At 40.0% G+C, this 24,418-nt stretch overlaps 1 protein-coding gene across 6 annotated transcripts in view; it reads right to left on the bottom strand.

Annotated features, from left to right (window-relative positions):
- Positions 1-1,358: 1,358 nt before the first annotated feature.
- NTF3 (neurotrophin 3) overlaps positions 1,359-24,418 on the bottom strand; it is an 89,083-nt gene continuing 66,023 nt past the window's right edge. For all 6 annotated transcript variants that reach the window (XM_070754692.1, XM_070754691.1, XM_070754689.1 and 3 more), the window contains one exon: positions 1,359-2,273. In XM_070754692.1, coding sequence (XP_070610793.1) covers positions 1,488-2,273 — 786 coding nt within the window. In that variant the 3' untranslated portion in view covers positions 1,359-1,487. The remainder of the gene's footprint in view (positions 2,274-24,418) is intronic.

The following is a 24,418-nucleotide window of genomic DNA, read 5'->3' as shown; positions in this document are numbered from 1 at the left end:
GTGGGGCTGCTGTAATTAGTGCTACAGATAAAAGTGCAGCCTGGTGTTTTAGCCTCATGGCAGTTTATCTGATTCATTGTTTCGTCAAGATCGTGGTTTTTGTGCTGTTCAAGATTGTGTGTGGACTCTCTGGACTTTAGAATTGGACTCAATTTCCCAGTTATTGGATGAGCAATTGGATTGCATTTCACCTGTGCCTTGTGTGTACCAGAAAATCCCTTTGACATTTAAAAAGGGATCTGTTTCTGTTTTTCTGTTTATAAAAAGTTTTGGGTTTTCCTTTTATTGTGTGGTGTGTGTCTTCCTGGACTAATTACCCTGTAATTACGGGCGGTTGAAACACACCGGCAGAACACCTGTGGTATCCCCGATCGCACACATTATTTGCTTTTACATTGATTCCTATTGGGAAAATTGCTTCTTAGAAACTTTTCTACTTAAGAAAGTGGTCACAGAAGGAATTAAGTTCATAAGTAGAGGTACCACTGTATTTCCTAAATGTTTTGTACATAGTTTACGGAAAGCTGTGGAGGATCTGAAATCGCAAACAGAAATGAGAAAATGATGTTGCGTTTGGTATATGTTGTGGTTAGCTCTGGCCCAGCTCCTGCCCCAAGGACTGTGGATGTAGGGGAGACATCCACATGCTGCAGGCCTGTTTTGCCCCCAGTGGAATCTGCTGATGAAGGCTCCTCTGACTAAGAAGACATGAGTGACAGGGAGGAGGAGAGTGGGGCAGACAGCTCAGAAGGAGATCAATTATCTAGCTCCTCCTTGGATTCAGAACAAGAGTTAATGATACAGCCACGCATGCGGAGAGCGATGCATAGGCAGCAACAACTGAGAGATTATTATCAAAGAAAATGAGGCCGCCTGTGGTTGGGTGGGGCTGTGGTAATTAGTGATGCTGCTATAAATAGCAGCCTGTGGGTTTGGCCATTGTGGAGGATTATCTGATCGTTGTGTTTCGTGACTGCTTTACTGACTTTGACCTTTTGTGTGCTGATTTTTCCCCGCTTTGAAACTAAACCAGGGCAAAGTGTGTTTCACTTTGTGAAAGAAGAAGGACTGTGAATTGCCACACAGCTGCAAGCTAAGTATCACAGAACTGATAAGGGACTTGTACAAATTACCAGTTTGTTTGGAGACAAGTGCTCTTTGCTATACCAAAAGAGGGCTTGGTTTAAGTGAATTTTCATTATAAAGAACATTGTTTTGAATTTTCAAACATGTGTGTGTCTGAAATTTGTACCTGAGAATTTTTGGGAGGATTCTACCAGAGAGCCCGACAGAACAGTATAAATCCATTCTTTACTGTTCTTTACCATGAGAGAGAGAGAGAGAAAGAGAGAGAGAGATAGTACTTGGCTGGACTTTAATAAATAAGGACCACTTATAATATATAAACAATAGAAACCTTTATATGCTACATGCATATCATATAATTTAGTCATAATAACTTATATGGCAGAGAGCGAGGAACGGACCTATGTTCGCCCGATTTTCCTCGACAAGGCGCACACACAAGAAGTGTCTATCCTGATCCAACGCCAGGCGACCAGTTTACTGTTTTCTGAAGTCAATGCGCGGACGAAGGTTTGTGAGGTTTTACACTGGGAATTCCAGTGCTTGTCGTCGATGCCGCGACAACCGCTTTTGGCAGGCTTGGCTTGCTTACACCTCGTCTCGTAAAAATATTGCTTGACCGGAGACGGGCCCATTCGGATTTCGCCCAGGACCATCACCTGATGCCCTCGGATGTCCACGGCGGACGTTTTGTCCGTGACCCATCGGCTCTCGCTGTCACACACGGAATATTCCCCGCGGTGGGTCTTCCCTTCGGCGTACCTCTTCCGACGAGACGTTCGGTTCAGCACCACGGGCTCCTCCATCAGATACAAGGGAGGGGGCTCCAGGGGGGTGTTTTCACTCAGGAGCACCCGGGGAGAACTGAAGCGTCTCTGCTGCCTAAGCAGTTCCGTATCCAACGAAACAACGGGCTGGAAACCCAATGGAATCCCTTGGCTTGCCGTCGACTCGGGTTCCGCCTCGGTTTTCCAAGCGGTGGTCGGCACGCCGTCCTTCGTTCTGTCTGTCTGCTTGGGGATCTTGTTTTTCCAAATGCCAGCTTGGATCAGTGTTTTAAGGAAAGAATTCATGGACTCTTCTGATAAACTGCCTCGGTCCATGCTGGTCGATTGGATGCCACAGAGAAAAACAGCCAGAAAGGTCACAGAAAACAAGATGGACATCACCTTGTTCACCTGTAAGGTCTGAAAAAGAATGGAGAGAGGCAACTTAATCTTTGCACACCAAGACAAACTACACCCAAGAGCAGGTTCCCCCCCATAATCACAAGACAATTAGACACAAGAACAGTTTTCCCCACCAAACGCCATCACTCGGCTAAACAAAAATCAAGAAGACACAGAATTTTATGAGATATGGAACAAATTGTATATATGGATAAATAAGAAGAAATATTAAAAGTAAAAATAAATAAATAAACAAATAAGAGAATTGCATTAGTAGAGATATGATTTAAGTGTTATGTTAGAATTAGTAGGGATAAGATTCAAGAGTTATGCTAGAATTAGTTCATGTATGAAGATTTATTGTAAAAAGTTAAACGAATTTCTTCTTTTCATTTAAAGTAATAAGTTGATTTTAAGCATTTTTTGAATGTATTCTTTTCTCTGTACTGAAATTTTACTTCTAGAATAAGCGGGGAAGATACAACCCCATTTCTATGTTAAATGTATGTTTGTCAGTTTTGTCTATTTTAAGAAAATTAATAATATTTATTGGGGAAAAAAAAGAAAAAGAATGGAGAGAGGCAACTTAATCATTGCACACCAAGACAAACTAGACACAAGAGCAGTTCCCCCCCCCCATAATCACAAGACAACTAGACACAAGAACAGTTTTCCCCATCAAACGCCATCACTCGGCTAAACAAATAATTCCCTCAACACTGTCTAACCATTCACTAAGGCTGCATTACTATTACTAGTAGTCTTCTCATCGTTCCCATCACTCATCTCCTTCCACTTAGGACTGTACGACTGTAACTTGTTGCTTGTGTCCTTACGATTTATATTGATATTGATTGTTTCATGATTGCTTATCTGTACCTTATGACAATCATTGTGTGTTGTACCTCATCATTCTTTTTTTTAAAATGTGATTTGAATTTTCTTCAATGTGAAAATATAATAAATATTTTCACATTGAAGAAAATTCAAATCACATTTTGTTCCGTTTTTACAGATCACAACCCTTCTTTGTTAGTAAATTACATTATTTTTTATCCTACTACGTTCATTAATGTTTTGTCTGGGTGCCCCCAGACTTCAACACCAACTGGAAAAAGCAGCCAGACACGCTGGTAAAAGCAAAAGCACTTTATAGTTTGAAAAATAAACACAGAGAAAAACCTGTTCTTCCCAACAGGCAGGCTATGAGACTTCACAGCAGAGTCCTGATGGCCAGACAATACAGCAGACTTCTTGCTGGCACACCCACCACTGTAGAGAATAAGACCCACACCTTTCCCCCCCAAGGTTTCAGTATTCAAAGTCACAAACCAGAATTCCAAGACGCCAAAGATCACAGCCAGGTCCCAGGACTCCCAAAGATAATACTCCACAAGCCAGGAAGGGTGGGTCTGCCTTTTCAGCCTTTCCAGAGAGCACCACACCCAAACCCAGCTGTTGCCTCTTTAGTGCTGAAAGTACCTGGCTAATTGGCCCCTTCATTGTGTTGCTCTTCTCTGCCGGAGATCGATGATTGCTTGTGCATTTTCATCTAAGGAATCCAGGCTGCTTGCTGGGGAGAGCTCCCTCTCGGGGGACTCTGGCTGTCCTCCCTCTCCCTCAGCCTGAGATTCCTCCTCCCCGTCTGCCTGAACCTCCTGTTCCTCATCCTCCCCCTCTGAGCAGGAAGCCGGCAGAGGATCAGCCGTTCCCTGAGGGGCCTCAGACGGAATCACAACAATTAACGTGCATCATTTCTTATACGTTTGTTGTCTAATATTTATTGCAATTCCTGAATGATAAATAAAAGTATTTACAAGGTATCTTGTCGTTCATTTCGATGGTACTGTTGCCTGTTATTATATTATTTCTATATTCTCTTTTGAATCCATTCATGCCATTTTTGCCATGTCCTTTTTGATTTGTTGATTTTATTTCCCTTGATTGAATTGGTAATTTCGTCCATTTCCACACAATTATATATTTTATCTATAATTAAATTTTCCCTTGGGGTCTGTTCGTTCTTCCATAATTGTGCTATTGCTAATCTTGTTGCTGTGGTTATATGGGTTATAAGAAGTAAGGTTTGTTTGGAGTAATGTCTCCTCCAGATTCCTAACAACATACCTTCTGGGGTATATTCTATTTCTTCTTTGATTATATTCTGTTCTGTCTGGGTTCCCCCAGACACCAACACCAACTAAAAAGAGTATCCAGACACGCTGGTAAAAAGCAAAGTCATTTTATATCTTTGAAAACAAACACAGATAACAAAAACTGTTCTTACAAACTGGAATGCTGTGAAGCTTCACAGAAGAGTCACGACGGCCAGACAATACAACAGGCTTCTTGCTGGCACACACACCACTGTAGATAATAAAACCCATGCTTCCCCCAAGTTTTCAGCCTTCGAGGCCACAAGCCAGAATCAGAGACGCCAAGGATCGAAGCAAGGTCACAGGACTCCCAAAAGATAACTCTCCACAATACAGGAAGGGCGGGCCTGCCTTTCAACCTTTCTGAGGAGAACCACACCCAAACCCAGCTGTTGCCTATTAGGGATGGAAATACCTGGCTAATTGTCCCCTTCTTTGTGCTGCCCTTCTCTGCCTCATATCTATGATGGCTTGTGCGTTCTCATCTAATGACTCCAGGCTACTCGCTGGGGAGAGCTCCCCCTCGGGGGTCTCAGGCTGTTCTCCCTCTCCCTCAGCCTGAGATTCCTCTTCCCCATCTGCCTGGTCCTCCTCCTCCTCCTGTTCCTCGTCCTCCCCCTCTGAGCATGGAGCCGGCAGAGTTCCAGCCGTTCCCTGAGGAGCCTCAGACTGAATCACAACATATTCTTGACAAATTTATCTTTTTCTTTCATGTACAGTGAGAGTATCTGCACCAAAGACAAATCCCTTGTTTGTGCAATCACACGGACAATAAATAATTCTATTCCATTCCATTCCATTCTATTCTATTCATTCCATTCCATTCTCTATCCCCATTCCCCTTCCAATTCCAATTCTATTCTATGAGCTGACACCCTGAATCCACCCACTCTCTTTAAACATTTTGAAAATGTTGTTTCTCAGAAGAACCATCGTAAGGCACACAGGAAGGTACCCATATAGTCATGTGAAGCTGTTTAACTCTTGTCACAGATGAGGGAATTCCTGTAGGAGCTTAACTGTTTTAAATTAATTGGATTATGATGTTGCATTGTATATGTTGTAAGCCACACAGAGTCCTTGGAGAGGGGCAGCATATACAGTAGAACCCCGACATAAGAGCTGCTCTACTTAAGAGCAACTCGAGATAAGAGCTGGGAGGGGAGAGATATTTTTGTTCTACTTACAAGCCCAAATTCGAGATACAAGCGCCAAGGAGCTGTCTCCTGAAGCCAAACGCTAACTTCCGCGTTCGGCTTCAGGAGACAGCTGCGAAGCGGCGCGCGTGTTTTAAAAGGTTGCAGCCGGCCTGGGGGGCTCGGGGGGGTGCTTGCAGCTTTCTTTCTTGCTCTTTTTCTTTCTCTCTTTTACCTTCCCTTCCTCTATTTCTTCTTTTCTTTCTCCTTCCCACCTTCTTCCCTCCCTCCCTCCCTTCACTCATTCCTCTCTTACTCTCCCCTTTCATAAGTTTCTTTGCTTCCTTCCTCTGTTCCTGTCCCTTCCCCCTTTCTTTCTTTCTTTCTTTCTTTCTTTCTCTTTCTTTCTTTCTTTCTTGCTCTTTTTCTTTCTCTCTTTTACCTTCCCTTCCTCTATTTCTTCTTTTCTTTCTCCTTCCCACCTTCTTCCCTCCCTCCCTCCCTTCACTCATTCCTCTCTTACTCTCCCCTTTCATAAGTTTCCTTGCTTCCTTCCTCTGTTCCTGTCCCTTCCCTCTTTCCTTCCTTCCTTCCCACCCTCCGTCCATTCATTCACCCATTCCTCTCTTGATCGCTTAAAGCCGGTCCCTGGTGCAAAAAGGGTTGGGGACCTCTGTCCTACAGGATTGGGTGGCAGAGAAGTTGAACATATGTAAATTTAAAAGTTTAAGAAAGTTTACAAGTTAAGTGAAAGAAACTTCATTATTCATTTATATGTACATGTACATTTCTTCATTAAAAACATGTCTTTCTGCATAATTTAGACTAACTTTGTGAGTTTTTTGAGGGCTGGAACCAATTAAAATTATTTACATTAATTCCTATGGGGAAAAGTCGTTCGAGATAAGAGCTGCTCGACTTAAGAGCCCAGGTCTGGAACGAATTAAACTCGTATCTCGAGGTACCACTGTAAATCCAAGAAAATAAAATAAAAATAAAAATATAAAATAAAATTATAAAATTATTATAAATTATAAATTATAATAAATTATAGATTGTAGATTGTAGATGATAGATGATAGATTGATTATGGATTATGGATTATGGATTATAGATTAATTATAAATTAAATTAAATAATATAAATTGTTACATTGCCTTTTTTATTGTTGTTAGCCGCCCCGAGTCTTCGGAGAGGGGCGGCATACAAATCTAATAAATAAATAAATAAAAGATAAAAGAGAAGATAAAATAAAATAAAATAATAAAATATAAAATAAAATGTAAAATGTAAAATATAAAATATATAAAAGATAAAAGATAATAAAATAATGAAATGTAAAAATGTAAAAAAATATAAAATATAAAATAATATAAAATATGAAATATGAAATATGAAATATGAAATATGAAATATAAAATATAAAATATAACATATAAAATAATATAACATAAAATAATATAATATTTAAATATATAAAATATATAAAATATATAAAATATATAAAATATATAAAATATAAAATATAAAATATAAAATATAAAATATAAAATATAAAATATAAAATATAAAATATAAAATAATATAAAATATAAAATAATTATAAAATTATAAAATAAAATATAAATAAATAACATGTGAATGGATTAGAAAATTGCAACTGACCGTAGACTACACAAGACAAAGGTGGGTTCTGGTTTTTGTTGCTGCCAGTTCACTCACTGGTGTGCCGCATGGGTGCCCACACATTGCTTGCGCCCATGTGCAGCGCTAAAAACACAGCTTCTGCCCGTGCATAGATGCAAAAAGTCACTTCTGTGCATGCGCAGAAGCAAAAAAAAAAAAGAGAGCAATAAACAAGATGGCGGCACCGAGAGAGACAGTTTGGGGGCGTGGCAGGCCTGGATTGCTGCTGGCTCTTCCTTGACATCCCCTGTGCTCTTTAGGAATGCTCAATGCATGACTTGATGTCATTAGCCTGCAGTTCCTCCCACCCTAACCCAATCCCACCAATGAAGACAGTAATCCAGAATGGGAAACCCTATAACTTAATTATACCATTTAAGGATGCAATTATATACACACACTTACATGATTAGCAATAGATCCAACATGGGCAGAAAACAAAGCACAATCGAGTAGAACAGCCAGAATGGACTCGTTGTAGGAATTTTACAAACATATTTAAACTTGATTCTCAAATGGGCCGGACGGAATGTGGACAGCACACTCTACATGACTTAACTTGGATTAATTCAGAGAATTTGAAAGTATTCCAGTAAATATCATGTGTTATTCAAGTGGCTTGTAGCGACGCCACAAATGCTCTGGCTAAACAAATTTAAAACACATTGGTTGGCTTAGGTATGAATATATAATATATGGTAAAGGTTCTCCCACACATGTTGTCTAGTTGTTCCCGGCTCTAGGGGGCAGTGCTCATCTCCGTTTCATAGCTGAAAAACCAGCACTGTCTGAAGACATATATGTGGTCATGTGGTAAGCATGACTAAATGCCAAAGGGGCACGGAACATATAGTGGGCAGCAGGCAGGACGGGGTGGAACACAGTTCCACCGGCGGAAATGAAACATAGAAACATAGAAGACTGACAGCAGAAAAAGACCTCATGATCCATCTAGTCTGCCCTTATACTATTTCCTGTATTTTATCTTACAATGGATATATGTTTATCCCAGACATGTTTAAATTCAGTTAGTGTGGATTTATCTACCACGTCTGCTGGAAGTTTGTTCCAAGGATCTACTACTCTTTCAGTCAAATAATATTTTCTCATGTTGCTTTTGATCTTTCCCCCAACTAACTTCAGATTGTGTCCCCTTGTTCTTGTGTTCACTTTCCTATTAAAAACACTTCCCTCCTGAACCTTATTTAACCCTTTAACATATTTAAATGTTTCAATCATGTCCTCCCTTTCCTTCTGTCCTCCAGACTATACAGATTGAGTTCATGAAGTCTTTCCTGATACGTTTTATGCTTAAGACCTTCCACCATTCTTGTAGCCCGTCTTTGGACCCGTTCAATTTTGTCAATATCTTTTTGTAGGTGAGGTCTCCAGAACTGAACACAGTCTTCCAAATGTGGTCTCACCAGCGCTCTGTACAGCGGGATCACAATCTCCCTCTTCCTGCTTGTTATACCTCTAGCTATGCAGCCAAGCATCCTACTTGCTTTCCCTACCGCCCGACCGCACTGCTCACCCATTTTGAGTCTATCAGAAATCACTACCCCTAAATCCTTCTCTCCTGAAGTTTTTGCTAACACAGAACTGCCAATGCAATACTCAGATTGAGGATTCCTTTTCCAGTGCTGAAGCCGATAGTGTTAAAGTTTCAGACCACCGCTTCATTTTTTTTCTCTCCCCCCCTTCCCCACTTTTCATTGTCCGATTTCGGACAGTGTGGAAGCTGAGCTGGTTGCCGGATGATCCCTTCAAGCCACATCATTGCCCAGCATTAAAGGATAAAGAAGTGGTCCTTCCGGCATCAACACAATCTCCAGCGGGCATTCGAGCCACCGGCTGGTATTTCTTTCAAAAAATTTGGACTTTTTAAAAATGCCATGGGATGCGGGACAAATTGCTCAAAAGTGGGACTGTCCCACCAAAAGCAGGACGTCTGGTCACCTTACCCGATGACCGCTCATTTTCAATCCTGAGCTACAAATATTCTCAAGTATTGGTCCAGGAGATGTGCAGTGGTTTTGACAAGATTGGCAACATCTCATTCTTTGAAGATTCTTGGTCTGAGCCTCCCCTACCCACCCACTCAAAGCAGAGGTGGGTTCCTGCCAGTTTAGACCAGTTCTGTAGAACTGGTAGCGGGAATTTCCCCCTGCTCATTGAATCAGCAGTGATGGCCGGCTGGACATACCCCGGATTGGTCCTCCAGCTTGAAATCCATCTCCCGGAGTCAAATTTACGCAAGACGCCTCCTGCACATGAGCAGATCAGTTTAACCAGCATTGGTTTCCTACCGGTATGTGTTGTGGTTAGCTGTGGCCCAGCTCTTGCCCCAAGGAATGTGGAGGTGAATGTGGGGGAAATATCCACATGCCACAGGCAACAGAGTCTGCCAGAGAAGTATCTTCTGATGAAGGAAGTGTGGGTGCGATGGGAGACAGTCCAGGAGATCAATCTTCCTTATCTAGAGGTAGATCTTCCTAGCTAGAGGTATAACAAGCAGGAAGAGGGAGATTGTGATCCCCTTATATAGAGCGCTGGTGAGACCCCATTTGGAATACTGTGTTCAGTTCTGGAGACCTCACTTACAAAAAGATATTGACAAAATTGAACGGGTCCAAAGACGGGCTACAAGAATGGTGGAAGGTCTTAAGCATAAATCGTATCAGGAAAGACTTAATGAACTCAATCTGGAGGACAGAAGGAAAAGGGGGGACATGATCGAAACATTTAAATATGTTAAAGGGTTAAATAAGATTTTAATAGGAAAGTGAACACAAGAACAAGGGGACACAATCTGAAGTTAGTTGGGGGAATGATCAAAGGCAACATGAGAAAATATTATTTTACTGAAAGAGTAGTAGATCCTTGGAACAAACTTCCAGCAGACGTGGTTGGTAAATCCACAGTAACTGAATTTAAACATGCCTGGGATAAACATATATCCGTTGTAAGATAAAATACAGGAAATAGTATAAGGGCAGACTAGATGGACCATGAGGTCTTTTTCTGCCGTCAGTCTTCTATGTTTCTATGTTTCCTTATCTTCTTTGGATTCAGAGGGGGAATGTATCACTGACCCACGCATGCGTAGAGTTATGCATAGGAGAGAACAACTTAAGAGATATTACAGGAGATAAGAGAGGCCACCTGTGTTTGGGTGGGGCTCCAGTAATTAGAGCTGCTGATAAAAGAGCAACGTGCTAGTTTGGCCATTGTGGAGGATTATCAGATCGTAGTTTCGTCAAGACCGTGGATTGTTGTTTCCTGTTTGTTTCCAAGACTGCGTGTGGAATTCCTGGACTCTGGATTATACTTCATTGTGAGTGTTTATCACTGTTTTAAGAACATTAGTGGACTCAATTTCCCAATTATTGGGTTAGAAACTGGTTTGCATTTAAACTGTGCATTGTTTGTACAAGAAATCTCTTTGAAGTTTAAAAGGGAGTTTTTTCTTCTCTTCTGTTGATAAAGAACTTTTCTTTTGCATTCAATCGTGTGTGTGTGTGTCTACTTGGACTAATTACCCTGTAATTACGGGCGGTTGGCACGCGCCGGCAGAACAGTATGGAGCACACTGCCACAATCCTGAACTGGTAGGGAAGGTATGTGTTCTGTCTGGGTTCCCCCAGACCTCAACACCAACTGGAAAAAACAGCCAGACACTCTGGTAAAAGCAAAAGTACTTTATAGCTGGAAAAAATAAACACAGAGGAAAACCTGTTCTTCCCAACAGACAGGCTATAATACTTTACAACAGAGTCCTGATGTCCAGACAATACAGCAAGCTTCTTGCTGGCACACCCACCCCAAGGTTTCAGTAGTCAAAGGCACAAACCAGGATTCCAAGACGCCAAAGTTCACAGCCAGGTCCCAAGACTCTCAAAGATAAAACTCCACAAGCCAGGAAGGGTGGGTCTGCCTTTTAGCCTTTCCAAAGAGCACCACACCCAAACCCAGCTGTTGCCTCTTTAATGCTGAAAGTACCTAGCCAATTGGTCCCTTCGCTGTGTAGCTCTTCTCTGTCGCAGATCAATTATGGCTTGTGCATTTTCCTCTAAGGAATCCAGGCTGCTTGCTGGGGAGAGCTCCCTCTGGGGGGACTCTGGCTGTCCTCCCTCTTCTTCAGCCTGAGATTCCTCCTCCTCGTCTGCCTGCACCTCCTGTTCCTCATCCTCTCCCTCTGAGCTGGAAACCGACAGAAGATCAGCCGTTCCCTGAGGGGCCTCAGACGGAACCACAACAGTATGTAGAACCCCTCTAACTTAAAGTATTCATGACACAATAAAACGTTAGCTAGGTTTGGAAGACAGAAAAAAAATTCTAGCTTTCCGTGCCATTCCGACACAAGATTAAGTCAAATTCTATCACTCCACGGATTGCCTTTTATGGTTAAAAAAACACAATGCCCTATATTTTGTCTAGACGTGATTTTTTTTTAAAAAAAACAAATGACACTTTAAGAAAATATACTTTATTAGTCACGAAATATTTAATTGTTCTATAAGAATAGAAATGTGTCAGAGAGGGGGGAAGTGACAGGGGCATTTAACAGCGTGTCTCTAGATTTAAGCAAGTCATCAAACTAGAGTAACTTGTTTGTAAATAGCAACTCGGCTTTCACAAAGTGGCTACAAATAGGACTGGGCCTGATGACCGGAATTAGTTGTGTAACCAAAACAATTCTAGTTGTTGTCCTCTGAGAAACAGTTTTGCTTCTTTGTGTTGTTGCAAAAGTCCTGGTGCCATTCACCCCTAACCCCCAACATTTCTCCCTTAGACTCTCCACGATTGACCTCTCCAGGTTCCTAAGAGGCCAGTAAGGGGCGTACATAAGTGCACTGATGTGCCTTTCGTCCCCTGTCCAATTGTCTTTCCTTTCTTTCATCTATCATATATATTCTCTTCCTTTCATATATCCTCTCCTCTAAGTTCACTTTTACCCTTATATATTGTTCTGTCTGGGTTCCCCCAGACCTCAACACCAACTGGAAAAAACAGCCAGACACTCTGGTAAAAGCCAAAAGTATTTTATAACTGGAAAAAATAAGCACAGAGGAAAACCTGTTCTTCCCAACAGACAGGATATAATATGGTACAGCAGGGTCCTGATGTCCAGACAATACAGCAAGCTTCTTGCTGGCACCCCCCCCCCCCAAGGTTTCAATAGTCAAAGGCACAAACCAGGATTCCAAGACACCAAAGTTCACAGTCAGGTCCCACGACTCTCAAAGATAAAACTCCACAAGCCAGGAAGGGTGGGTCTGCCTTTTAGCCTTTCCCAAGAGCACCACACCCAAACCCAGCTGTTGCCACTTTAATGCTGAAAGTATTTAGCCAATTGATTCCGTCTCTGAGTAGCTCTTCGTTGTCGCAGATCAATTATGGCTTGTGCACTTTCCTCTAAGGAATCCAGGCTGCTTGCTGGGGAGAGCTCCCCCTGGTGGGACTCTGGCTGTCCTCCCTCTTCTTCAGCCTGAGATTCCTCCTCCTCGTCTGTCTGCACCTCCTGTTCCTCAGCCTCTCCCTCTGAGCTGGAAACCGACAGAAGGTCAGCCGTTCCCGGAGGGGCCTCAGACGGAACCACAACATATATATTACCACATGTCTTTTTTCCCCTTCCTATGTATTTGTGTGTTGGACAAATGAATAAATAAAAAAGTAAATAAATCTGAGCATAGTTTTTGGTTATTTGTTTGTTTGTTTGTTCATGTCAAGTATATATTGGTGGTATACAAAGATATAACAATGCTTATATATACATGGTACTAGTAAGAGAGAAACATTAGGACAGGGGACAGTAGGCACACTGTTGCACTTATGGCACACCCTTTACTGACCTCTTAGGAATCAGGTGAGTTCAACAGTCTAAGCGTAAAGTTTAGGGGTTTAGGTGATGATACTACAGAGTCAGGTAGTGAATTCTATGCATTAACTACTTGGTGGAGCAAAGCTGCTCCTTAGCTGTGTTTTGGCCTGAAACATCTTCTGAGCATGCGCGGAAGTGAAATTGAACAAAGGGATGTGAGCACGAGTGGTTAGGGAAGGGTACCCATGAAATATCGCGATGCGCACAGTAGCAAAGGTAAGCGGAACCCACCCCTGAACCAACATCTGAAGCCCTTACAAACAGAAGAACACCGACATCTCCTGAACTCCACTGAAGTTGTTACCGCACCTGGCCCTAAACAAGCAAGTCCACCAATAGACACGTAGACTGACAACCAGCCTATGAATCCCTCAGAATCCAAATCCTCTGGGCAGCCAACCAAAGGTAGCATCCCTCAATCAACCTACCCAACCCCCCCTCTGCCAACCAGCGTTTCATCCCCCCAATGATCCTGAGCAGATGTAACCTTCTTTTCACATGACAATCACAAGATTCACCGATGACTCACCCCTAATCCATCACAAGACCCTCACTTGACTTATCTGTCTGTCTGTCTAATCTATCTATCTAATCTATCTATCTAATCTATCTAATCTATCTATCTATCTATCTATCTATCTATCTATCTATCTATCTATCTATCTATCTATCTATCTATCTATCTAATCTATCTATCTATCTATCTATCTATCTATCTATCTATCTAATCTATCTATCTATCTATCTATCTATCTATCTATCCTATCTATCTATCTATCTATCTATCATCTATCTATCTATCTATCTATCTATCTATCAATCTATCTAATCTATCTATCTATCTATCTATCTAATCTATCTATCTATCTATCTATCTAATCTATCTATCTATCTATCTATCTATCTATCTATCTATCTAATCTATCTATCTATCTATCTATCTATCTATCTATCTATCTATCTATCTATCTATCTATCTATCTATCTAATCTATCTATCTATCTATCTATCTATCTATCTATCTATCTATCTATCTATCTATCTATCTATCTAACCTATCTATCTAACCTATCTATCTATCTATCTATCTATCTATCTATCTATCTATCTATCTATCTATCTATCTATCTATCTAATCTATCTATCTATCTATCTATCTATCTATCTATCTATCTATCTATCTATCTATCTATCTATCTATCTATCTAATCTATCTATCTATCTATCTATCTATCTATCTATCTATCTATCTATCTATCTATCTATCTATCTATCTATCTAATCTATCTATCTATCTATCTATCTATCTATCTATCTATCTATCTATCTATCTATCTATCTATCTATCTATCTATCTATCTATCTATCTATCTAATCAATCTATCTATCTATCTATCTATCTATCTATCTAATCTATCTATCTATCTATCTATCTATCTATCTATCTATCTATCTATCTATCTATCTAATCTATCTATCTATCTATCTATCTAATCTATCTATCTATCTATCTATCTATCTATCTAACCTATCTATCTATCTATCTATCTATCTATCTATCTATCTATCTATCTATCTATCTATCTATCTATCTATCTAATCTATCTATCTATCTATCTATCTATCTATCTATCTATCTATCTATCTATCTATCTATCTATCTATCTATCTATCTATCTATCTAATCTATCTATTTGACTTCTATGCCGCCCAATTCCATGGGACTTAGGGTGGCTTAGAACAATATACAATACTATAGTGAAAAAAGTCAAATGTTAAATACTAAAAACAATAAAAAACCCATGTAAAACTTACTGAGCAATCTAATCATAACAAACATACATACCATCAATCATAATTTGGCCATGACAGATGTTAGCATTCATGCCTCCCAGGCCGGCCAGCAAAGCCAGGCCTTCACGGCCTTTCAGAAGGCCAGTAGGGTGAGAGCAGTAAGGACATTGGTGGGGAGTTGGTTCTATAGAGTCGGGGCAGCACAGAGAAGGCCCTCCCCCACGGTCTCACCAACCTGCATTGCTTAGCTGACTCTGTGTGATCTTATTGGTTTTTGGGAGGTATGTAGCAGGAGATGGTCCCCTAAATAGTCTGGTCTTAAGTCATGTAGAGCTTCATAGGTGATAACCAACACCTTGAATTGTGAATTGAAGACAGCCAATAGGTGCTTAAACACATCTGAGTCTGCGCAGAGAATTGAAACTAAAGCTAGAAAGCTGAGTGTGACTCAGTCCACTCTGTACTCTCAGCCCACTCTATACTCTCAGTCCACTCTGGAAATGAAAGCTTGTCTGCTGCTGGAAATGAAACTGCATGTAACTGTTGCTACATTGAAGAAAATATCTACTTGTGGTAGTGTTTGTGTGGGGGGGGGGGGAGAGAGAGGGGGGGAGGGAGGGAGAGAGAGAGTAGAGAGTACAGTAATACCTCTATTCAAGAACGCCTATATGTAAGAACTTTTCTAGATAAGAACTGGGTGTTCAGGATTTTTTTGCCTCTTCTTAAGAACCATTTTCTACTTAAAAACCCGAGCCCGGAAAAAATTTCCAGGAAATTTGAGAGCGGCACAAAGGCCCAGCCAGTTTCCTGCCATTCCCCCTTTAATCCTATACATCTCGAGCTTTTCTGGGCTGCCAGAGGAGCCTTTCGGTGGTGCTTAAGGAGGCTTTGGCAGTCCAGAGCGAACGGAGCATTTTCCTTTCTCTGGGCGCTTGGAGAGGGAATAAACTTCTGCCAGCACCCAGAGAAAAGAAACGCTCCCTTCGCTCTGGGCAGCAACTGTCCTCCTCCTCTTCTTCCTCTTCCTTCTCCCACCCAAATTCTGAGCTTTTATTTCTTTCCTAATGGATTTGCATGCATTATTTGCTTTTACATTGATTCCTATGGGGAAAATTGCTTCTACTTACAAACTTTTCTACTTAAGAACCTGGTCACAGAACAAATTAAGTTCTTAAGTAGAGATATATACATTCCAGTCTGGTTTTACAACAAAACTGAGGCTTTTCCACAAATATTATTACCAAGCTACGCCTCTACATTTGTTTTCTGTTTCCAAACTGAAGAATGCCACATTTCGCTATTAAATTTGATCCGTGTTCTTGTCAGCCCGTTTCTATAAACCATTAAGATAATTTTATTTCTATTATCCAGAGTATTTGGCTGGCCAACCCATTTTGTGTCATCTGCCATTGAGTTAGCATTCCTTCCATTTCTTTCTTGGGTCATAAATAAAACTTTTGGAGCGACAACTCCATTAAAACCAGCGTCTTTTGGCACAGACCTCTGGAGGAAGAGAGATGGGTCTCATTTCTGTCTGCTATGAAACTTTGTTTACTAATGAATAAATGGTCCTCCTGTCTGGGTTTTGGTTCTTCATAGGATCCACCGAGCCCAAGTTCTATTCGCATATGTGAACTTTAAGAAGAGAGGAGAAATTCTTCGGTTTAACCTCCTGAATTTTCCATCTCAATCCACGATGAGAACCAAAACAAAACAGAATACCAACACATGTAAGACATTTCCTTCCCGTAAAACTGTCCAAGTGAAAATAGCAAGGAAATGTACTTGGTTTCAGAGTAAGGGGAAAAAAGGAAACTTAACAGTAATGAAATGGAAACATAGAAACATAGAAACATAGAAGTCTGACGGCAGAAAAAGACCTCAAGGTCCATCTAGTCTGCCCTTATACTATTTTCTGTATTTTATCTTAGGATGGATATATGTTTATCCCAGGCATGTTTAAATTCAGTTACTGTGGATTTATCTACCACGTCTGCTGGAAGTTTGTTCCAAGGATCTACTACTCTTTCAGTCAAATAATATTTTCTCATGTTGCCTTTGATCTTTCCCCCAACTAACTTCAGATTGTGTCCCCTTGTTCTTGTGTTCACTTTCCTATTAAAAACACTTCCCTCCTGAACCTTATTTAACATATTTAAATGTTTCGATCATGTCCCCCCTTTCCCTTCTGTCCTCCCGACTATACAGATTGAGTTCATGAAGTCTTTCCTGATACGATTTATGCTTAAGACCTTCCACCATTCTTGTAGCCCGTCTTTGGACCCGTTCAATTTTGTCAATATCTTTTTGTAGGTGAGGTCTCCAGAACTGAACACAGTATTCCAAATGTGGTCTCACCAGCGCTCTATATAGCGGGATCATAATCTCCCTCTTCCTGCTTGTTATACCTCTAGCTATGCAGCCAAGCATCCTACTTGCTTTCCCTACCGCCTGACTGCACTGTTCACCCATTTTGAGACTGTCAGAAATCACTACCCCTAAATCCTTTTCTTTTGAAGTATTTGCTAACACAGAACTGCCAATGCAATACTCAGATTGAGGATTCCTTTTCCCCAAGTGCATTATTTTACATATGGAAACATTAAACTGCAGTTTCCATTGCTTTGACCATTTATCTAGTAAAGCTAAATCATTTACCATATTACAGACGCCTCCAGGAATATCAACCCTATTGCACACTTTAGAGTCATCGGCAAATAGGCAAAGATTACACAGGACTACAAAAAAGTATATATATTTTTGTAATCATCGCAGTTGACCTTGTACTTTTCTGAATCATTTTTGTTCTGATTTCAAAAATGTATATAGTTTTTCTGTAGTAGGTATAGTTTCCATGGAGCAGCCTCATTATTATAAGGTATAGGAAATATACTGCAATTGTACAGAACAGTGGTACAGTGTACCTCTACTTACAAACTTAATTCGTTCCGTGACCAAGTTCGTAAGTAGAAAAGTTCGTAAGAAGAAGCAATTTCCCCCAGAGGAATCAATGTAAAAGCAAATAATGCCTGCAAACCCATCCCAAAAGTCACTCCTTTTGCATTGCACCGCAGGGAATCCCCGCCTCCAGACTTCTGTTGCCACCCAAAGCACACATTCTTTTGCTGCTGGGATTCCCCTGAGCCTCCCCTTGCTGGGAATCCCCACCTCCGGACTTCTGTTGCCACCCAAAGTGCCGCTTCTTGTGGTTTCTGCTGGGATTCCCCCTGAGCTTCCCCTCACTGGGATTCAAAGCGGCGCTGGCAAAAATGAAGGGAATCCCAGCGAGGGGAGCCTCAGGGGAATCCAAGCAGTGCAGGAATGGGAGCTTTAGGTGGCAACAACAGCCAATTGAGAGAGGAACTGATCCAAAAACCCACAGAGAGTTTTCATGGAGTCTAGAACCCGGACGCAGCTCTATCTCCTTCCCAAATAGTTCATCTTTCTTGTATGTGCGATACAACTATTATCAGTGTTCTGTCGGGCTCTCTGGTAAACTTCTCCCAAAAATTCACAGGTACAAATTTCAGACACACACACGTTTGAAAATTCAAAACAATGTTCTTTATAATGAAAATTCACTTAAACCAAGCCCTCTTTTTGTATAGCAAAGAGCACTTGTCTCCAAACAAACTGGTCATTTGTACAAGTCCCTTATCAGGTCTGTGATACTCAGCTTGCAGCTGTGAGCCAATTCACAGTCCTCCTTCTTTCACAAAGTGAAACACACTTTGCTCTGGTTTAGTTTCAAAGTGGGGAAAAATCAGCACACAAAAGGTCAAAGTCAGTAAAGCAGTCACGAAACATGATCAGATAATCCTCCACAATGGCCAAACCCACAGGCTGCTCTTTATAGCAGCCTCACTAATTATCACAACCCCACCCAACCACAAGTGGCCTCATTTTCTTTGATAATAATCTCTCAGTTGTTGCTGCCTATGCATTGCTTTCCACATGCGTGGCTGTATCATTAACTCTTGTTCTGAATCCAAGGAGGAGCTAAATAATTGATCTCCTTCTGAGCTGTCTGCCCCACTCTCCTCCTCCCTGTCACTCAGGTCTTCTTGGTCAGAGGAGCCTTCATCAGCAGATTCCACCGGGGGCAAAACAGGCCTGCAGCATGTGGATGTCTCCCCCACATCCACAGTCCTTGGGGCAGGAGCTGGGCCAGAGCTAACCACAACAATCAGTACTACACAAATCTGCTTTTTCCCTCCATTTCTCCCCGTTACTAAAATCACAATCTCCATTCTTGAAGGCTGGATAATTACTCATCCTGGGCGTTTCATTCCTGCACCACCCCATACTTATAAATGTTCTTCATTCAAAAATAAACTATTAAAAAGAATAAGTGGCAGGTCTGAAAATAAATAAAGAAAAAACTATAAATATCTGTTTCTAACTTTAAAACGTTTAAGAACTTTAAAAAAAAATATATATACCAGTTTGGCTTTCGACAATGGAAGCACTTATACATTCAAATATTATGAATATGTGAAATATTGTGAGATATAAAGATATTTTGACTAAAAAGGGGAAGCTCAAAACTAATCAAGAATTAGAAAAATGACGCATCAATAAGATTTGCTATTCACAACTGCAAATACAATGTAGGTATGAAAAAGATGCTAAATTATATGGGGGTTTTTTTTGTGTGTGGAATTGACAGAATTAGATAAAATATTAACAGGAACAGAAGAGAGTGTGATTAAAAAATAGTATAGCCATTTTTTGAGCATTAAATTAGAAGAACAAGTGAAGGAAAATTTGATAGCTTGGGAAGGAAATGGTTATACGATAGAACTAGCAAAATGGCAGCAATTTTGGGATAGAAATGACACATTAACAATGCCAATTGCATATAAAGAGTTTTAGAGATGGCATTTTCCACTGGCAAAAATGCTTAAAGATAAATCAGCTAAATGTTGGAAATGTCATCAGATACCTGGCTCGTATTATCATATGTGGTAGACATGCATAGCTTCTAAGAAATATTGGATAAAAATACACATAAGGTTGGAAATGATGATAAAACAACATATTGACTTGAAACCTGAAATGTTCCTGTTGGGGATTTTAGCACAAACTTATAGCAAAGAAAATGTATATTTGATTATCCATGTAATAACTGCAGCTAGTGTTGTATTTGCACAAAATTGGAAAAATGAAGAGATCCCTACAGAGGGGAATTTGATTAGGAAAATACACTGCTCAAAAAATAAATAAAGGGAACACTTAAAAAACAGAATATAATTTCAAGTAAATCAAACTTCTGTGAAATCAAACTGTCCACTTAGGAAGCAACCCTGATTGACATCCAACTTCACATGCTGTTGTGCAAATGGAATAATAATAATAATTAATAATAATTTATTGGATTTGTATGCCACCCCTCTCCGTAGACTCGGGGCGGCTAACAATAATGATAAAAACAACATGTGATGATCCAATAATAAAACAACTAAAATAATAGCACCGGTGGTCTTTACTTACCGGTGCCTTTTGCTGGAGGCCCGGGGAGACAGGGGCACATGGCGCAGCCGCCATCTTGGATTCGGCCAAGATCTCGCGAGATTTCGCGAGATCTTGGCCGATGATCAGGCCAGGGTGGCCTGATCAGTGACATGTCCGGGTGGGGCCTGCCTGCCCTATAAAAGGGTGTGCAGGCCCGAGGCTCTCCCTTTTCGCCCGGACTCGTCACTTCGAGCAGACACCCACCCGCCCTCCCTATCTTACAGTGAGCTAATATGGGTCGCCCTATGGGGCCGAATAGGAATTTTTGGCGGTCTGGCCCCTTAGCCATGGCCGTTTTTTCGCCTATTCCTCACTGGGGTGACGGACAAAGCGGTTAGGGGGTGCTTGCCCCTCTTTAGGTTGATTGGCTTACCTTTGGTCATTTGGGTAGGCAGGTTAGGGGCGGAAAACTGGGTGGTGGTTTAGCAACTGTGTGTTCTCCGTTGGGCATCTTTGGGGATGATTGACAGGTTCTCTCCAAGCTTGTGGTATTGGCGACCTGAGCAGCTGGGGGGAACCTGTCTTTGGGTCCCACCCATTTAATTCCCCTTTTAGGGGGTAGCCGGCGGGACCTCCCACATGCAAGTGCATGGCATGGTCTCAGGTGAGGGAGGGATCCCTCACCTGGATTAGCATGGAGCTACACCCATATGTTGCCCCGGAAGTTTATTATACATCATTTTCCGCCCCGGAAGCAATTGTTTGACCCTGCGGGTCCAAGTTAGGGTCATTAGTTAATTATGTTGATTATGCTAATTTGATTAAATAAATTATGCAAATTTATTTTAATAAAAATGATCCAGTTTAAATCCAGCTCATTGTGTCCGTGTCGTTACTCCGCCTCTCCTGCAAATAGTTGTGCAAATGAAATATTCAATGAGAATATTTCATTCATTCAGATCTAGGATGTGTTATTTGAGTGCTCCCTTTATTCTTTGGAGCAGTACAGTATATTAGAACATGCAGAAATGAATAGATTAACACTGACAGTTAAAGAGAAAGACCAAACTGAATATTATATTATATGGGGTTTATTTAATCAAATGGTTGAGAATAAATATAAAAGTTAGAAATAAAAATAGATGAGCGAAATATATAAAATGTATTAATAGAGTTAAATAAATTAAGATGAGGATTGTCATAATATTAGATGTTTAAGGTATTGGCATTAAGCTAAGAATAGATTAAATAATGAATATGGTTGTAAACTTTCATTGTTATTGCACAGAACATTTGGGCCCAGATGACATACTGTTTAATGAAAGCTGGATGGTTGTATTAAATAAAATATTTTGGGGGAAAGAAACCCAGCCAAATATGAGACGAACTGATCCAAAAAGTTTTCATGAGTCTACAGCTCTATCTCCTTCCCAAATAATTCATCTGCCTTGGATATGCTGTACAACTATTATTAGTATGACATAAATCTGTTTTTTCCCCCTCCATTTCTCCCCATTTCTGACATTACAATCTCCATTTCTCAAAGGCTGAATAATTACTCATCCTGGGAGTTTCAATCCTGCACCACCCCATATTTCTAAAAGATCTTCATTCAAATATCCAGGGCAAGCTACTGTTTTGAAGGCAGGCGTGTTTTTAAAAAGAGATGTTCATTCTTATTAATTTAATCATTTGCCTCCAGCAAAGGCTTTCCCCTTTTTTTGTAGAATACATCAGAAAAGTGTGCTGTTTTCCATCTGGGAGCAGAAAATCGTGGCTTCCTGCTACCAGGATTAGACAAATTGTGGGAGATTATTCTACCGATTGCTATCTGTTATAATTCCACGGCAGTCTCCCTCTGAAAAAGAGTGCTCTGGTTTAGGCGTTCCCAACCACCCAAAGTCCTTGAAGGGTTTGGCAGCATATATATTAGATAGATAAATAGATAAATAGATGGAGGGAGGGAGGGAGGGATGGATAGATAGATGATTGATAGATAGGTAGGTAGGTAGGTAGATAGATAGATAGATAGATAGATAGATAGATAGATAGATGATTGATAGATAAGTAGGTAGGTAGGTAGGTAGGTAGATAGATAGATAGATAGATAGATAGATAGATAGATACATAGATAGATGATAGATAGATGGTAGGTAGGTAGGTAGGTAGGTAGGTAGGTAGATAGATAGATAGATAGATAGATAGATACATAGATAGATGATAGATAGATGGTAGGTAGGTAGGTAGGTAGGTAGATAGATAGATAGATAGATAGATAGATAGATAGATAGATAGATAGATACATAGATAGATAGATACATAGATACATAGATAGATACATAGATAGATGATAGATAGATGGTAGGTAGATAGATAGATAGATAGATAGATAGATAGATAGATAGATAGATACATAGATACAAAGATACATAGATAGATGATAGATAGATGGTTGGTAGGTAGATAGATAGATAGATAGATAGATAGATAGATAGATAGATAGATTAGATAGATGATTGATAGATAAGTAGGTAGGTAGGTAGATAGATAGATAGATAGATAGATAGATAGATAGATAGATACATAGATAGATACATAGATACATAGATACATAGATAGATGATAGATAGATGGTAGGTAGGTAGATAGATAGATAGATAGATAGATAGATAGATAGATAGATAGATTAGATAGATGATTGATAGATAAGTAGGTAGGTAGGTAGGTAGGTAGGTAGGTAGATAGATAGATAGATAGATAGATAGATAGATAGATACATAGATACATAGATACATAGATACATAGATAGATAGATGGTAGGTAGGTAGGTAGGTAGATAGATAGATAGATGATTGATAGATAGATAGATTAGATAGATGAATGATAGATAAGTAGGTAGGTAGGTAGGTAGATAGATAGATACATAGATACATAGATACATAGATACATAGATAGATGATTGATAGATAAGTAGGTAGGTAGGTAGGTAGGTAGGTAGCCAGCTAGATAGATAGATAGATAGATAGATAGATAGATAGATAGATAGATAGATTAGATAGATGATTGATAGATAAGTAGGTAGGTAGGTAGGTAGGTAGGTAGATAGATAGATAGATAGATAGATAGATAGATAGATAGATAGATAGATAGATAGACAGATAGATAGATAGATACATAGATACATAGATAGATGATAGATAGATGGTAGGTAGGTAGGTAGGTAGGTAGGTAGATAGATAGATAGATAGATAGATAGATAGATAGATAGATAGATAGATAGATAGATAGATAGATGATTGATAGATAGATAGATTAGATAGATGATTGATAGATAAGTAGGTAGGTAGGTAGGTAGGTAGATAGATAGATAGATAGATAGATAGATAGATAGATAGATAGATACATAGATACATAGATAGATGATTGATAGGTAGGTAGGTAGGTAGGTAGGTAGCTAGATAGATAGATAGATAGATAGATAGATGATAGATAGATAGATAGATAGATAGATAGATAGATACATACATACATACATACATACATACATACATACATAGATGATAGATAGATGATAGATAGATAGATAGATAGATAGATAGATAGATAGATACATACATACATACATACATACATACATACATAGATGATAGATAGATGATAGATAGATAGATACATACATACATACATACATACATAGATGATAGATAGATGATAGATAGATAGATAGATAGATAGATAGATAGATAGATAGATAGATAGATAGATGCCTGTCAACAACTACATCAGCTTCAACCACAACAACACTAGAGCACATAACAGATTCAAACTTAATATTTACCGCTCCAAACTTAAGACTGTAAAAAATACGACTTTAGTAATCGAGTTGTCGAAGCATGGAACTCATTACCGGACTCTGTAATGTCATCCCTTAACCCCCAACATTTTATCCTTAGACTATCCACGGTTGACCTCTCCAGATTCCTAAGAAGTAAGTTAGGGGCGTGCATAAGTGCACTAGCGTGCCTTCCGTACCCTGTCTCTTCTATATCGCTT

Source organism: Erythrolamprus reginae, chromosome 6 (assembly GCF_031021105.1).
Source record: "Erythrolamprus reginae isolate rEryReg1 chromosome 6, rEryReg1.hap1, whole genome shotgun sequence".
Taxonomy (NCBI): Eukaryota; Metazoa; Chordata; class Lepidosauria; order Squamata; family Dipsadidae; genus Erythrolamprus; species Erythrolamprus reginae.
The sequence above is the reverse complement of the archived record's forward strand: the minus strand, read 5'-3'. Positions and strand labels throughout refer to the sequence as shown.